Source organism: Bos mutus, chromosome 11, assembly GCF_027580195.1.
Source record: "Bos mutus isolate GX-2022 chromosome 11, NWIPB_WYAK_1.1, whole genome shotgun sequence".
In the NCBI taxonomy this organism is placed as follows: Eukaryota; Metazoa; Chordata; class Mammalia; order Artiodactyla; family Bovidae; genus Bos; species Bos mutus.
The window spans coordinates 95530497-95548357 of record NC_091627.1 but is presented as its reverse complement, the minus strand read 5'-3'; the positions used below and the strand labels follow the sequence as shown (position 1 = coordinate 95548357).

The 17861-nt window shown below is 37.6% G+C and overlaps 1 protein-coding gene across 1 annotated transcript in view; it reads right to left on the bottom strand.

The window, feature by feature from the left end:
- The window catches only part of ALMS1 (ALMS1 centrosome and basal body associated protein), a 186417-nt gene that overhangs the window by 52090 nt on the left and 116466 nt on the right, over nucleotides 1-17861 (bottom strand). The window contains 1 exon segment of the mRNA XM_070379810.1: nucleotides 12388-12513. Within this exon segment, the coding sequence (XP_070235911.1) occupies nucleotides 12388-12513 (126 nt within the window).

Below are 17861 nucleotides of genomic sequence, written 5' to 3'. Positions count from 1 at the left end.
AACTGAAGCTGTCAGAAATGTACAATACTGCTACAATACAATGGAGAAGCAAATGACATAAGAGGAGACATAGAAAGCAGAATATCTGTTCAGAAGGGAGATCAAATTCTAGCTCAGAAATGTTTTCAGAAGAGGAGAAACAGATTGCAAGTAGGGACTTTCTGAAATATGAAGAGGAAGGAAGAAACAAAAGCATTTTAGGTAGAGGTTATGGCATTAGCAAAGACAAGGAAAACAGTAAATAAGAAAATCAGATACTTTTGTGGTCAGACATTAAAGAGAGTGGTGGGAGATATTAAAAAGTAATTGGGACAAAATTCAGCGGGGCATAGCATCCCAAACTAAACGGGGTAATAATAAAGGGAAATACAATCAGGCACATTTTAGGAAGGTCAATCTGACAATAATACAAATTATTCTAAGGAAAATTTTATGTGATAAATGTAAGATTTGAATATAAGATTTTTTTCTTTTAAAATACATTTCAGTATTAAGTCCACTAATACAGGAACTGATAAGAAGTTTACCCATGTCACAAAGAAGAGGCAAAAGAACATCTCTGGATATGTAAGAGTTTGTAGTAACTATAGAATTATCTTCTACAAAAATGTGATTTTTTTTTTCCTTCTTATCTGATACTCCATATCTCATGCACTTTGTAAGCACCAAAAAGGTACATGGCCAAAAAAGCTAAGTATCAGTTCAGGTGGTTCAGTGGTTAAGAATCTGCCTGACAAGCAGGAGATGCAGGTTCAATCCCTTGGTGGGGCAATTCCCTGGAGAAGGAAATGGCAACCCACTCTAGTATTCTTGCCTGGGAAATCCCATGGACAGAAGAGCCTCATGGGCTACAGTCCCTGGGGACGCAAGAGAGTCAGACGTGACTTAGTGATTAAACCACCACCACCACAAGTATCAGTCCATGAGTATAGTATAAATATGTCATGAGGAATATTTCAGGACAGACTGCAAGAATCCTGTTAAGCCTTCTGGGTCGTATGTCCATTGAGCTTTTCTTTGCTTCTGTGGCATCACTTTCTTTTATTTGCTCCCTATCCTTCAGGTAAATCCTCATTGTCCTTTCTTCAAGTAAAACTCTCAGTGTTGGAGTTCCTGAAGGGGTCAGAACTGGGTTCTCTTCTCTTCCTGGATGAACTCCCCAATCACCAATGTATAGAATTATATGTTGATGACCAACAAATATGTATCTCTAGCTGGAACCTTTCTTCTGAGCTTCAGATTCCAGTACTTAGGACACAACTAGCCTCTACAGCATTTGGGGGAGAAACTGTTGTAGCAAAAATAGAAATGACACTTTTCTTAAATAAAAATGAGAGTTTTCTGATAAACAAGGAAAATAAGGAAACAGTGAACAGGCTGGGGAAACAACATAAACAGGCCTGAAAAAGAATAATCTCGGCTTATTCTTTACTGTTACTACTAACACGTGTAGCTAGACTTCTTCACAAAGCCAAACAAAGCTAATTACTCTTTGATACAATTCATATGAATTGTACTCTGCACCTGGCATTCTTCTCCCCCTACACTCTCTCAGTAGCATTCTGCATTCCAAAAAGAAGGTTAGGATCAATAACTTGAGGGAGCGGCAGGCCCAGTTGCTGAGCTGCCTGATGCTAGCTGTGGCCTTTTTTTGAAATTTTGCAAAGGAAAAAAAAAAAAAAATACAAGGGACATCCCCAGTGGTCCAGTGGTTAAGAAGTCACCTTCCAATGTAGGTGATGTGGTCCAGAAACTACGATCCCACATGAAAGTGAAAGTGTCACTCAGTCAAGTTTGACCCTGTGACCCCATGGACTTCAGTCCACCAAGCTCCTCTGTCCATGCAATTCCCTAGGCACAAACACTGGAGTGTGTGGCCATTCACTTCTCCAGGGACTCTTCCCCACCCGGGGATCAAACTCAGGTCTCCTGCATTGCAGGCAGATTCTTTACTGTCTGAGCCATGGGGAAGTGGTGTACCTTGAGGCAACTGGTCCCTTGGGCCGCAAACTACTGAGCCCACACACCACAGTTAGAGAGAAGCCCACACAGTGCATCTAAGATGTAGCCAAAAGCAAACAAACAGATAAATTTTTTTAAAATGCAAGACCTTCATTGTGATTCTCTCCCTATTACCCAAAGAAAAGGGGCATAGTCTTGAGACACTAGCCTGCTGTATTTTCCCCTTTGCTGGACAATGAAAGAATAAAGCCATCTCTCTCCTCCTCCAAAACTGTCTGTATGTCTGTTGGGCATCAATGCACAGAAAGCCAAGAATTTGGCAACAAAATTAGAAAAAGACTTCCTTTCCTCATTTAAAAAAAAAATTGTTTTTATATATTATGGAACAACACAAACAACTGTACATGAGGTTTTTTTCACAACTTCCCTTTATTCTCCAAGAGAGGTGATTATGTCAGCTTCAGAGGTGGGGAAGAATACAGTTCCTGAGAGCAGCAGGTATATATAAAAGAGAATCAACCTCACTGGAGCCAAGAGGCAGTTGAAAGAGAGTGCAGCCACACAATATATATATGCCATTGAGTGTATGCATACTTATTTTCCTGTATCTGTGTTCAGCTGTAAAATGTATCAAAATAAGTACAGGTTAATGTTTGGGACAGGAAGAGTCCAGAACTCTAACAGGAGATCTGGAATCTCTACACCCACCTGGATGTTTTCATAAAAAACAGCATATGTTTATCATGTGCCATATTCCATGTAGTGCACTTGTACACAAACACATCTGCAAACCAACTCTGTCTAAACTCAACTGCAGATTTAACATCTCCACATGGATGCAGAAGTCTCATTTTTAACATGTCCAAAGCAGGTATCTTGACCATCTTTCCCAAATCTGCTTCTTCCTCAGGCTTCTCCATCTCAGTAAATGTCACCTTTTTTTTACCAGTTGCTTATTCTAGAAAACTAGAAACCATTTTTTTTTAACCTCCTCTCCCTCACTCTCCATATTTCATTACCAAGTCCAGGAGGAACTATTAAACTTATAAAAATAAGTTGAATGTTTCCATTTCTCTCCATCTCTATCATCATCACTCTAATCCTAGATGCTACCCCTTCTGATACTGACCACTGCAACAGCCTTTAGGTAACTAGTATCCTCAATTCCACTTCTTGACTCCCTACTTTTCATTCATAAGCTATCCTCTATGTAGCAGCATGAAAAAATTACAAATGTAAATCAAACCGTAATTGCCAACTGGAATAAAGTTCAAATGCCTTAATATAGTTTACACAACCCTGACTCGAAGGCAATGGCACCCCACTCCAGTACTCCTGCCTGGAAAATCCCATGGATGGAGGAGCCTGGTAGGCTGCAATCCATGGGGTCGCTGAGGGTCGGACACGACTGAGCGACTTCACTTTCACTTTTCACTTTCATGCTTTGGAGAAGGAAATGGCAACCCACTCCAGTGTTCTTGCCTGGAGAATCCCAGGGACGGGGGAGCCTGGTGGGCTGCCGTCTATGGGGTCACACAGAGTCGGACACGACTGAAGTGACTTAGCAGCAGCAGCCTCATCTTGAGCCTACCCATCTTTAACCAATTCTAGCCACAGCTCTGCTCTACCCACACTGCCTTCTTCTCATTTGCCAAATGCATCAAACTTCACTGTTTCTGGAGCTCTGTTCATATTGTTCCCTCCAGCCAGAGCACTTTCACTCCTCACTCTGTCTGCCTAATTTACCTATACCTTCTAGATCTCAGTTCTAGAGTTTCTTCTTTAGCAAGGTCTTCATGAGCTCCTAAAATTAAACTGGATCCTCTTATTCTCTTAGAACTCTTATTTTCTTAATGCATCATTTGTAATTTGTGTACTTATTTGTATCTATTTGTTCATATCTACCTCCCCACTTGAGCATAATCAGAGGGGACATGTTTATTTTGGACAACCCTATAAATGTAGCACCTAGTATAGTATCTGTCAGGAATACTGGGACCGTACTTAGAAGTAGAACTGTTAGTTCATATAGTAATTCTATGTTTAATGTTTTGAGGAACCACTATACAGTTTTCCATAGTTGCTACACCATTACCATTAGCAATACCCAAAGAGTTTCAATCTTCCATATTCCTGCAATCCTTGTTCTTTTTTATTTCCTAACAGCCATCCTACTGGGTATCTCTTCATAGTTTTCACTTGCATTTCCTTTATGACTAATGATGTAAAACATCTTTTCACATTCTTTTTGGCCATCTGTATATCTTTCCTGGAGAAATGTCTCTTTAGATGCTGTGCTCATTTAAAAATGAGATTTTGTTGTTGTTGTTGAGCTGTTAAGAGTTCTTCAGACATTATGGATATTAATCTCTTATCAGATATATAAGAACTGCAAATTTTTTTCTCAACTCTGTGAGCAAACTTTTTACAATGCTGATAATTTTTTGGGGGGAGCAAAAGTTATGTTATTAAAGTCCAATTTATTTATTTATTTTTGGCTGTGCTTTTAGTATCATTAGTTGTAGGAAAACCAAGTCATGAATAAAACAAAACCTCTTTAGTCTCTTAAAGATAAAAAATACAATTGTTTATTCTTTTTGTGCCTTTCATTCCAAAATTAACTTCTGACATTTTCCCCCAACCGTGTAACTAAATTTTCTATTTAGATGAGTGTTGTGTTAAACTGACTTCAAAGTTCACCACCAGTCACTTTCAGCTTCATTTCTCTGTAATGAATTCTTCATTTTGATTCATCTCTTCAGCTGGATGAGTCTTCAAGTAAATTTCCCAAGAAGGTACAGAGGTTGAACATACTTTCTAGCTCTTGTATACATGTGAAAATGTCTTTTCACTGTTATATTGCTTAATCTATATGCACTGGGTCTATAAATCCTTGAATTATATAATTTTCCCAATAAACACAGACTTGGTTCCATTATTTTTACATTTAACCTTTCAAATAAACCTGATATCAGATTTAATTTTGTTCCCTTTTTTCAACTGTATATTTATAGGATTTTTTTCCCTTTTAATACTCAAAAATCTTTTTCTGGTATGTATCTCAGTCTCTTTCTACTGATTTTTGCCTGGATTTTTATGATAACTTTCAATCTGCATACAGTGTTCCCTTTTTTAGGAGAAGGATGTTTTCCTCGGTTAAGCCTTTGACTATTACCTTTTTCCCCAGCTACAGGTAAAATTCTTGGTTTGGTTTACTTAGCTATGTTTCTTACGCCTCTCATCACCTTGTGCAGCATTTTCCTATTTACTTTTGGCCGTGCTGGGTCTTCGTTGCTGCAGGCTGGCTCCTCCAGCTGCGGCACGTGGGGACTACCCTCCCTTGTGGCGCAGGCTCCTCTTGTTGCAGAGCACAGGCTCCAGGCGCAGGCTCTGGCAGGTGCCACGCTAGCTCGAGGGTGTGCAGGCTTCAGCAGTTGTGCCACGTGGGCTTAGTTGCTCCAGCAGCACATGGAATCTTCCCAGATCAGGGATCAAATCCACGTCCACTGCACTGGCAGGCGGATTCTTAACCACTGTACCACCAGGAAGTCCCTCACAGCTGTTTCACTTTCTTTTTCCTCTGTAATTTTAGAGACTTTCTCAGATTTGTCCACATCACTAATTTAACTTCCACCATGCTAATTCCATCCTTTCCTGCCTGAACAATATATTTTACGCCTGCTACCAAATCTTTACAGCTTTACACAGTCTTTTCCGTTGTATTGTTGCTGCCCCCCTTTTATCTAAACTGAGACAAAACAGAAAATTCACAAATTAAAATAAGTGTACAATTCAGTAGTTCTTAGTGCTTTCACAACCAATACTGATATCTAATTCTAGAACATTTTTGTCCCCCACAAAGAAATCTTACATATGGTAGCAGTTACTCCCTATTTTCCCATCCCCTACCATTCCCTTGGCATCCACTAAGCTACTTTCTGTCTATATGGATTTGCTTATTCTGGGAATTTCATGTAAATGAATTATACAATATATGACCTTTTGCTATTGGCTTGAAATATTTCTCCCTTTAATAATGTATTTTTTTTTCAGTTGTTAGTTTTGATTTATATATTTGGTACTCTGCTATTAGGTGCATATACATTTTATAATTGTTATATTTTCTTGATGGATTGACTCTTTCATCATTATAAAATGACACTGTCATTAATAACAATTTTTGTTTTGAAGTTTATTTTGTCTCCTAATAGACACTCTAGCCCTCCTTTGCTTTTTTTTTTTTTTACAGAGCATATTCTATTCCATCCTTTAACTTTTAACTAATTTATCTTTGAATCTCAAGTAAGTCTCTTTTTTTTGGCCTCACTGCACGGGTTGCGGGATCTCAGTTCCCCAACTAAGGGTTGAACCCGGGTCCACGGCAGTGAAAGTGCTGAGTCTTAACCACTGAACCACCAGGGAATTACCCAAATAGGGGCTTTTTCAGAGAAAGACAAACACAGTATCATACCACTTATATGTGGAATCTAAAAACAATGATACCAATGATCTTATTTATAAAACAGAAATAGACTCATAGATGTTAAAAACAAACTTATGGTTATCAAAGGGAAAGCTGGGGACACGGGGTAAATTAGGAGTTTGGGATTAAAAGATACACACTACTATACATAAAGATAAAAAAAACAAGGACCTACTGTATAGCACAGGGAACTATATTCAGTATCTTATAATAACTATAATGGAAAATAATCTGAAAAAATATATATAGGTAAAATTGATCATTTTGCCATACACTTGAAACACAATATTGTAAATCAACTATACTTCAATAAAAAAATAAAGTGAGGCTTCTGCAGACAGCATACAGTTAAATTATGTCTTTTTAGCCAATCTGTCAATCTCTGCCTTTCTATCAAATTGTAATCCACTTACATTTAATGTAGTTTGAGTGTAGGATTTAAGTCTGCTATTTTTCTATTGTTTTCAATGTTTTATGCTTTTTTTTTGCTCCTCAGTTTCTGTACTATGCCCCTTTTGTGTCAAATAGCTATTTATTAGTATATCATTTTAATTCCTATGATGACTTTTACTATATATAAAGTTATTTTCTTAGTGATTGTCCTGGGAATTAACATTCACATGTTAATATAAATCAACAATCTATTTAAATTAATAGCAATTTTAATAGTATATATAAACTTTTCTCCTTTATAATTGTCTCCTCCCCTCTTTATGCTATTTTCACAAGTTATATAGCATTATACATTTTGTGTCCAATAACATAAATTTATAATTATTGTTTTGCATTAGTCTTTTATGTCATATAGAAGGAAAAAGGAACTACAAATAAAAATACCTTTCTACTGTCTGTATTAACTTATGTAGTTACTTTTATTACTCTTATTTTTCAATGTGGATTTGAGTTACTATTTAGGTTATTGAGTTATTATTTCATCTTGAAAAATTTTAGTACTTTCTGTGAGTCAGTTTGTTAGCAATGTAGTCTCAATTTTTGTTTATCTGAGTATCTGAGAATGTCTTAATCTCTCCTTTTTTTTTGAAGTTTTTTTGGGTACAGAATACTTGGTAGGTAGGTTTTTTTCCTCAGCCTTTGAATATGTCATTGTAATGCCTTCCGGTCTATATGGCTTCTGATGAGAAATCAGAAGTCTCTTTGAAGAGACTCTGTACTCGTGTTGGCTGCTTTAACATTCTTTGTCTTTTGATGGCTTATGATGTATCTAGACACGGATCTCTGAGTTTATCACGCTTGGACTTCCTTGAGTATTTCGGATGCACAGATTAACAGGAGTCCTTAAATTTGCCAGTTTGGGGCCATTATTTCTCCAAATACTTTTTCAGCCTTTTTCTCTCTCTCCATCTCATTATGTGTATATCAGATTGCTTGAGGGTAATCCATAGGGCTCTGAGGTTCTGTGGACCTCTCTTCATTCTTTTTTTATTCTGTTTCTCACACTGGATAATCTCGACTGACTTATCTTCACTAAGTCACTGATTCATTCTTCTGCCTGTTCAAATCTGATATTGAGTTTTCTCTAGTGAATTTTTTATTTTAGTTATTATACAAAATTTTCAACTCCAGAATTTCTGTTTGGTGATTTTTATAATTTCTCTTTTACTGATATTCTCTATTTGGTAAAACACTGTTCTTATACCTTCTTTTAATTCTTTGTTGAATTTTTGTTTGTTCATTTGTGGCTGTGCTGGGTCCTCCTTGCTGTGTGGGCTTTTCATTAGTTGTGGCGAGCGGGGATACTCTCTAGTTGCAGTGCATGGGCTTCTCATTGCAGTGGCTTCTTTGTTGCTGAGCATGGGCTCTAAGGGCTGCTGCTGCTGCTGCTAAGTCGCTTCAGTCGTGTCCAACTCTGTGCGACCCCATAGACGGAAGCCCAGCCCACCAGGCTCCGCCGTCCCTGGGATTCTCCAGGCAAGAACACTGGAGTGGGTTGCCATTTCCTTCTCCAATGCATGAAAGTGAAAAGTGAAAGTGAAGTCGCTCAGTCGTGTCCAACTCTTCGCAACCCCATGGACTGCGCAGCCACCAGGCTCCTCGGTCCATGGGATTTTCCAGGCAAGAGTACTGGAGTGGGGTGCCATCGCCTTCTCCAGGGATCTAAGGGTATGCAGGCTTAAATAGTAGCACGTGGGCTCAGCAGGTTGCGGCTCATGGGCTCTGTCTAGAGCACAGGCTCAACAAATGTGGCTCAGGGGCAGGGGCTTAATTATTCTGCGGCATGTGAGATATTCCCAGATCAGAGATCAAATCCTTGTGTGCTGCACTGGCAGGTGGATTCTTTACCACTCAGCCACCAGAGAAGCCCCCTTTAGTTCTTTAGACATGGTTTCACTTAGTTCTTTGAACATACTGTGACTTATGCTATTTTTTTAAAGTAACTTTTCTAAACTAATTCTGTAAACTCTACTGAAGTTCCCACTCAACTAGCTTAGTGATAAGCTAAGATACAGATATTCTTAAACATCTATAAACAATGAATCTCTCTGTCTTTGCTGAGGGATTACGTGCACAGAGCCTTCAACACTGAGGGCAGGGAGTTAAAAATTCTGCCTTAGCCTTTCCTTTCTTCTTGTCCACAGCCTTAAGGGCAGGCAAAGTTAAAGGTCTCAGGTCTTTCCTGAGCATGCACACAGGCCTGTGCACATGTGTAAGTCTTCCAGAGCCCTAGGAATATGTTAATGGCTTTCAAAATATCTATAGACATCTCATCTTCAGTTTTTCCTTTAAAAGAAGCTCATACACACTGGACAGCTCTGAGTAATGTCAAATAAAGACATGCCTTTTGAGTGGAGTCTTGAAAGAGAACTAGCTCTGTTCTACTCCCTCTAGTCCTGGAACTATAGGCTGATATTTTTCAAGATTCTCATTGAGCTGGGTGTGGGGATGAGAATAGAGTAAATTAAAATGCCACAAGCTTACTATTCTTATCAAGGTTCAGACATTTTTCTTCAATAAATGCTTACTACAAAGGCTACAAGACTTTGGTTTATTTCCAGAATTTTGGAAAAGTTTTCTATAAAGTTTTGCCAAATTTCTGTTGTTTTTATCACAGGGCAAAATTTTTCATGCTACCATTTTTTTCTGCTATAATTTTCTCCGCCATTTTTTGGCTATAACTTCTCATCTTCTTTTAAAAATTCCAGCCAGTTCTCTCCCAATGGCTTTTTGCTTCTATTGACAGTTAAGTGTTAGTAGTATATACATTATTTAAATATCTCTAAATGAATATAAAAATAACATATATACTTTATATTGATATGAGGTATAAATATCTTTAAAAACAGACATGGTACCTATCCTCACAGAGCTTACTCTCAAATATAACTGGAACCTTGTTACTATTTCACAGTGTTACTAGTCCCAAAGAGTGTATCTCTAACATCTATCTCTTTCTTTCATTTCAGGGAATATTGTCACCCTGTTTATTTAACTTATTTAACCACTGCAGAGTACATCATGTGAAATGCTGGGCTGGATGTAGCACAAGCTGGAATCAACATTGCCAGGAGAAATATCAATAATCTCAGATACACAAATGATACCACTCTAACAGCAAAAAGTGAAGAGGAACTAAAGAAACTTTTGATGAAAGTGAAAGAGGAGAGTGAAAAGCTAGCTTAAAACTCAACATTCAAAAAACTTAAGATTATGGCATCCGTTCCCATCACTTTCTGGCAAACAGATGGGGAAACAATGGAAACACTGATAGATTTTATTTTCTTGGGCTCCAAAATCACTGCAGAAGGTGACTGCAGCCATGAAATTAAAAGACGCTTGCTCCTTGGAAGAAAAGCTATGACCAACCTAGACAGCATGGGAAGTACTGATGCTGAAGCTGAAGCTCTAATACTTTGGCCACCTGATGTGAAGAGCTGACTCATTAGACAAGACCCTGATGCTGGGAAAGATGGTTGAATGGCATCACCGATTCAATGGACATGAGTTTCAGCAAGCTCTGGAATATGGTGAAGGACAGGGAAGCATGGTGTGCAGCAGTCCATGGGGTCCCATGGAGTCACAAAGAGTCAAACACAACTGAGCGACTGAACAACAAGAGCAAATCTCTTTTTTTGTGAGATTACCTTTGCCTTGTGTTTTTGTTTTTAAAAGGATTTTATGAGTTCAACAGTTTACTCATTCTCAATTGAGAAATTTTTTGGCCCAAATATCTGCAGTGGTTTATGACTTGCCCCCGGCTCCAAACTCTAGTTGGATCTTCCATATATCTATGGAAACACAATATACTCTTTAGACAATAGCTATCAGAACAGTTTCAAGGATTTCACCAGTAGCTCTACTGGTATAAGAAAGTATTATTTTCTATTGTTAATTCCATCCACTCTCAGAACAGATGGAAGAACATGAAAAAATTACAACCTCAAGTATATAGCTAACAGATCTCTTGTCTAACTGATGAATTCAGTACTTTATAGGGACAGTATTTCTCATGATACAATGTACCATTCCTGAGTCATTTTCTCTTCCCACTGCTGTCCCATTTTTCTCAAAGTTAATGTCTCCAGAGGGAAGTGTTAGGGATGTAAATGAACAGAAGCACACAGGAGACCTCAAAAATACTGAACACTTGATCAGATTTCTATTGGTACATTTCTGTCTTCTGAACTAGGGGGCTGAAAGTGAGACTGAGATCAAAGATGTTCCTACCTACAATCAATTAAGTGAGCTTATTTTATTTCTGGTAGCCATTAAGTGTCTTTTTAAAATCATAGCCATGAAGGTAGTGAAAAATTCTTTCCAGATCTTGGTTATAGGCTTAACAATCAATCCTAACATTGGCATCACATTGGGAAGTCAGAAGCAGCAGTAACAGGGGTTTAACCTCAGTTACCATTAGACACTAGTTTGGTTTTCTTAAAATCAAATCTGTGTAACACCAGGGACAACTACTTTCTTTTTAATTCTTACACACATAAAGATGTCTACTGACCAATCATGAAAAATTCATATTTAAACTGAATCAAATCATCTCCCGTGGACCAATTAATATGTTATCCCAACAATCAAAACCCCACATCCTACCAACTCAGTATCTGTATCTTATAATTTTCCACAGAAAATGTTTATTGAGCTTTTCCATGGGGTGCTATTCACTTTCTAAATCTACAGTTCTCTTGTGGTGATCTCAAAGAAGTGCTGTGGGATATTTTAAAATCCTAGGGAAATAGTGATACTTAATATCTGGTGTACACTACAAATAACCAAATCCCATGGACAGAGGAACCTGGCGGGCTACAGTCCATAGGGTCACAAGAGACTTAGCACACACAGCACATACAGAAACTAGCACCTAAATGTTTCAACATTAGATACTGTTACATTCCTTTCAACTCTGTTGTATCTTTGCAGAGCTGGGTTTTTGACTGTTTCTGTAACAAAAATAGTGAAGGAGAGTGGTTGTGTCCCATTTCATCTCAGGGTTTGAGAAAGTTTACAGTGCCCAATAGCTGCACATGTCTCATCAGTAAGTAATTATGGGTATTTATGAACACAGTAAAATATTTTCTTTCAAACACAAAACCAAAAAAAAAACCTAATATTTTTGCTTATTAAGTTGCTAGATCAAAACAGTATTTTTATGTGCTAATAACACAATAGCTTAGTATTTGAAAAAAATACTTCTTGTAATTCTATGCTGCTGATGACTCATATCCACATGATAATGGGGAAAAAGATCACCCAACCAAAAACTAAGGTCACTATGAACACAGAAAACTTGGAAACCTTTGTCCTAGATGGAATCCACTAACCAAAACATGTAACTGTTCACACAATTTTCTTGAAATATTTATTATATGTTTGAGTGTACACAATATATCTGACACTTATCTGAACCAGAGACTGATCAAAAATAGTTCCATATTTCACTTAAAAACTAAATAGCAATGAGCTTTCATATGTCATACCTGAGTGTGAGCTCTCAATGGTGGTGTCTGATTTGGAATCCAGAGACGAAGGAATCTGTGTTAACTGTGGAACATAGTACATCTTCGTACTACCAGAAGGCTTATATGGCAACAGTAAAGGCTGGCCTAAGGAGATAAAGATCAGAATAATTATTAAGAAAACATTTATTAACTAACTGAATAAACATTAAGAACCCTTCAAGATTCTTGGGATATATTCATGAACTAGAATTCTAGAAGGACATAAACAGTATACAATTAGCACACTAAATAAGTAAATCATCTAGTATTTTAATAAATTATTAGTGATATAAAAAATTAGAAAATGCTGAGGAAGATAGGAAGTACTGGAGAAACTACAGCAGCATGCGGTCTAAATAAGAGTGGTTTTAGCACCTATTCCAATATATAGCAATCTATTCAAATATATTTCTCCAAGAAACACTTTACCTTATACTGAACGCAAACCTGGTCACTCTTAACCCCTACAACTCAACTTTGGAGGTTCTGCCTCTAGAATCATAGGAAATAAATCTAATTCTATTATTTGTGGCAGATTTTCAAACTAAAAGTTTTCTATTATAAAAGTATAAATTCTCAATATTAACAAAATACACAAAAGTAAAAAAGACAAAGTTCTACTACCCAAGATAGCTGTTATTAACATTTTAATGTACTTCCCACATGTCTTCCCTCTGTATTTGTTTACATAGTTGTGTACAGTATATATAACTTGGACTTCAGCTTTTCCACTTTACATTAATACAATTTTCATTTTATTTCACAGCTTCACATTTTAAAAAAATCATTATACTACAAATTAAGTGTATTTAACCCTTCTCCTAATGTTAAAAATTAGGGGTGAACTAAATTTTCAATAATTGAGAATTCTGTGAAAAAAAGACTTTCTGTTTATAGCATACCTATTCTCCCCTGCTGTCCTGTATCACACAGATTTTCTGATTTCAGAGTTTAAAAGTATGTCATTTATAAAGTTGTTTTATTATAAACTTCTAAAATTCTTTCTAAAATGTCTGTGACAGTATAATAATTTGATTATTATAGAGGATGAAGTCTTTTTCTATATACTTTTCTTTCAAGATGTGGTAGAAACCCTGATTCTATAACAGCATCTTTAAAAAAAATTAACCAATTAATTAATGGCTATGCTGGGTCTTTGTTGCTACTCGCAGGCTTTCTCTAGTTGCAGTGAATGGAGGCTATGTTTTCGTCATGGTGCATGGGCTCTAGGCACCTGGACTCAGTAGTTGCGGCTCATGGGCTTAGATGCCCTAAGACATGTGGGATCTTCCCAGATTGGGGATCAGACCCATGTTCCCTGTTCAGTTCAGTTCAGTTCAGTCGCTCAGTCGTGTCAGACTCTTTGCAACCCCATAAACCGCAGCACGTCAGGCTTCCCTGTCCATCACCAACTCCCAGAGTCCACCCAAACCCATGTCCATTGAGTCAGTGATGCCATCCAACTATCTCATTCTCTGTTGTCCCCTTCTCCTCTGCCCTCAATCTTTCCCAACATCTGGGTCTTTTCAAATGATTCAGCTCTTCGCGTCAGATGGCCAAAGTATTGGAGTTTCAGCTTCAACATCAGTCCTTTCAATGAACACCCAGGACTGATCTCCTTTAGGATGGACTGGTTGGATCTCCTTGTAGTCCAAGGGACTCTCAAGAGTCTTCTCCAACACCACAGTTCAAAAGCATCAATTCTTTGGCACTCAGCTTTCTTTATAGTCCAACTCTCATATCCATACATGACCACTGGAAAAACCACAGCCTTGACTAGATGGACCTTTGTTGACAAAGGAATGTCTCTGCTTTTTAATATGCTGTCTAGGTTGGTCATAACTTTCCTTCCAAGGAGTAAGTGTCTTTTAATTTCATGGCTGCAATCACCATCTGCAGTGATTTTGGAGCCCAGAAAAATAAAGTCAGCCACTGTTTCCCCATCTATTTGCCATGAAGTGATGGGACTGGATGCCATGATCTTAGTTTTCTGAATGTTGAGCTTTAAGCCAACTTTTTCACTCTCCTCTTTCACTTTCATCAAGAGGCTCATATCCCCTGTATCAGCAGGTAAACTCTCAACCACTGACCACCATGCAAGTCCTCTGTAACAGCGTGCATGTATGGTCAGTCACATCCGATTCTTTGTAACCCCACTGACTGTAGCCCATCAAGCTCCTATGTCCATGGGATTGTCCAAGCAAGCATATTGGAGTGGGTTGCCACTTTCTTCCCCCAGGATCTTCCTGATCCAGGGACTGAACCCACACCCCCCACTCCCCACCACCATCGCCTGCATTGTAGGCAGATTCTTTACCACTGCAATACCTGGGAAGTCCCCTCTGTAACAAGATCTTAATATTAGGCTGGGTACATACTGTCCATCTGTACATTATATTTCCCAATCTCCTCTGTAGCCATGTATGGACATATGACTAAGTCTCGGCCCATAAGTCAAGTGTGAGAATAATGTGTGCAACTTCTAGGCATCCCATTAAAACACTCCATCAGCTACTGCTAAAATTTATCCTCTTCATTACTCTTCTTTTTCAGAATTTTCTTTGTTATTCTCCATGATAAAATTTAAGATCAAAATTTAAGTACAAAACAACAATTTTGCTAGAATTTGAGTAGAATTATGTTAGGAGTATACATTCATTTGGGAATAAATGACATCTTTACAATATTCAGTTTTACTATTCAGAAATATTTCATCCCTTCTTTTAGTCTACTGGTCCTTTCTTTTCTATCCCTACACAGTGAAAGTGAACATGAAAGTGAAAGTCACTCAGTCGTGTCCGACTCTTCTCGACTCCATGGACTATACAGAATAGTCCATGAAATAGAATCCATGGAATTCTCCAGGCCAGAATCCTGGAGTGGGTAGCCTTTCCCTTCTCCAGGGGATCTTCCCAACCCAGGGATCAAACCCAGGTCCCCAGCATTGCAGGCGGATTCTTTACCAACTGAGCCACAAGGGAAGCACAAGAATACTGGAGTGGGTAGCCTATCCCTTCTCCAGCGGATATTCCCGACCCAGGAATCGAACCGGGGTCTCTTGCATTGCAGGTGGATTGTTTATCAATTGAACTATCAGGGAAGCCCCATCCCTACACAAAGGTCGTATAAATTTCTTGTTCAGGTTATTTCTGAATATATTATGGGGTTGTATCACATATCTGAACAGAATTTTGTACACAGCTATCACCTCTGATCAAACAGACCAGCTTCTTCAGTTTATCCTTACAGACCATGATTTTCCCTTGTATCCTGTCATCAGCTCTAGACTGACTCCTAGTTACACATGTCTAGTTTATAAAAATCGTTTGATCTTAGCCAAAAGGCCAAGAAGTGATACTCAAGACAGAGTCTGATAGCCCCAGGAATGAGAACTCCCTGACTCTGGAGACAACAATAACTTTTATAGTACTTAGAATTACTACTCCATCATTCTGATGATTTGATATGAAATCCATATTACTAGTACCCTGCTTCCAACCAAGGAACTGACTTCAGAGTGAAGGAAATGAGACAAGAGGCTGATGCCTAAAGGAATTCACTCTTCTCATCAGAAGTCTGATCACCCACAACTACGGTAAACTCAAAAAAAAAAAAAGAAAAAAAGTGAGTGAACAATTCACTGAAAACCGTTGTGGCACAAGCTGGTGGGTATCACTTTCTGAGGCTGGAATGCTAGCTTCAGAATCTGGCACATGCTCAGAACCATATATGGTTCTGATACTTCTATCCCATAGACAGAATGCATGTATTCAGGAAAAAAGGTAGAAGCCTTTAAAATCGTTTCCTTTCCATCTCCGTGACTGTGCTTTGTTAGATGGAAGATCTTAGAAATAAGGGAGGGGCAATTCTATCAAGAGACAGGAGCCATCTAGTCATTTTACATTCTTTATGTCACTGAAATAGTGACATAAGCAGGCAATAGGGAGTCATAATGTTGACTAAACTATGACTGACCTTAACTATCAAGGAGAAATAAGGTTACCTTAGAAAAAAGACAGTCAATAGGAGTCTGGCTAATAATAAGGGGACCACTTTACCAAGCTTGATCATAGAAATTAATAAAAATTATTTGAAATTTATAAATAAGGGCTAGTGAAGTCTTAGCCTACTTAAGAATACTTGTACCACTGCAATAAGCAAAAACCCAGCTAATGAGAACCTGGATGAATTCAAGGGGAACAAAGAGATGTATAAAGGATGGAAGAATTTAAATAATAGAAAAAATAGGCTATAGCCTTCACTTCTATTTGGACGTGCTGTAGTCATCATTGTAGGAATACTGATTTATTAGTTTTCTTCTTCTGTCAGTGTATGTAAATTTAGTTCAAAGTTCACAGAAAATGGACAATAACATTTGGACAGAATTACAGTGGACCTAGAGCAAGAATGGCTATCATGTGAGATGGAGAATTCTAAGAGAGAGGTGAGTTTTTGAATTGTCAACAAGTTTATATGTATGCATGCAGAAGTCTTAAAGTGTGAACTGCCTATCTATGGGGGAAGAAGCCACTATACAGCAAATAATAATTGTTCCTGGAAGAGAAAAAAAGGACTGGAGAATGGTAAAGAAGAAAGTTCAACCGTAAAATTTACTTCTTCAAAAAACTTGAAAATGGAATTAAATGTAGACATACAGCATATTACCCTTAATTTACTTCAGAGCAGTGGACACTCAATCATAAATTTAACTTTTTATTCCGTATACTTTAAAATATTTTTGAAAATTTTACTTTTAAATCCACAGAGTTAATCTTTTATTGGTAAACCAAACAATATTTACCTTTTAAAGCAGTCTTTTCTAAGTACCTGTATGTAAGACTATATAAACTGTGGCCTCTATATAGACTGATCCATTTGATGTCAGAAGAGGTATAAAATACACTTTCATAGTTGGATATCCTCTCTTGTGCTTCTGCCACCAACACGAGAACACAGCCAAGAGTACCCTGGCTTTCAGAATAAGGCATGTAGGACAGACCCAAAGCATTTTTGCATCCTGATGCCACACTTCAACTGACTAGTAAGCCCATGAGTGAGAAAAGCAAATGTTTGCTATAAAGCTCTGAGATTTTCGAGGTTCTTACATGGTATAATGGTGGCAACAGGTAACTAACATGTTAAAGATTTATTAGACTATACATTTGTGGGGTATGTTTTTATATTACAATAAAAATGTATGAGAAATATAACCATCTCAACATATAAATGTATTTATTCAAATTAAATTCAGTGCAATTTAAATTCAGAACAAAGCAATTTTCTTTATATATTTAAAGCATATCCCATCTTTATCTATAGACACATAAACTTTTTGCACAAGTAGGGAAACTTAAAATTTATTTTGAATAGATTTGTACAAGTTACTGGATACTTTAAAATTAGTAATTTAAAGCTTCCACTTTTATTTACAGGAAGAATGGGAACTTAATTTT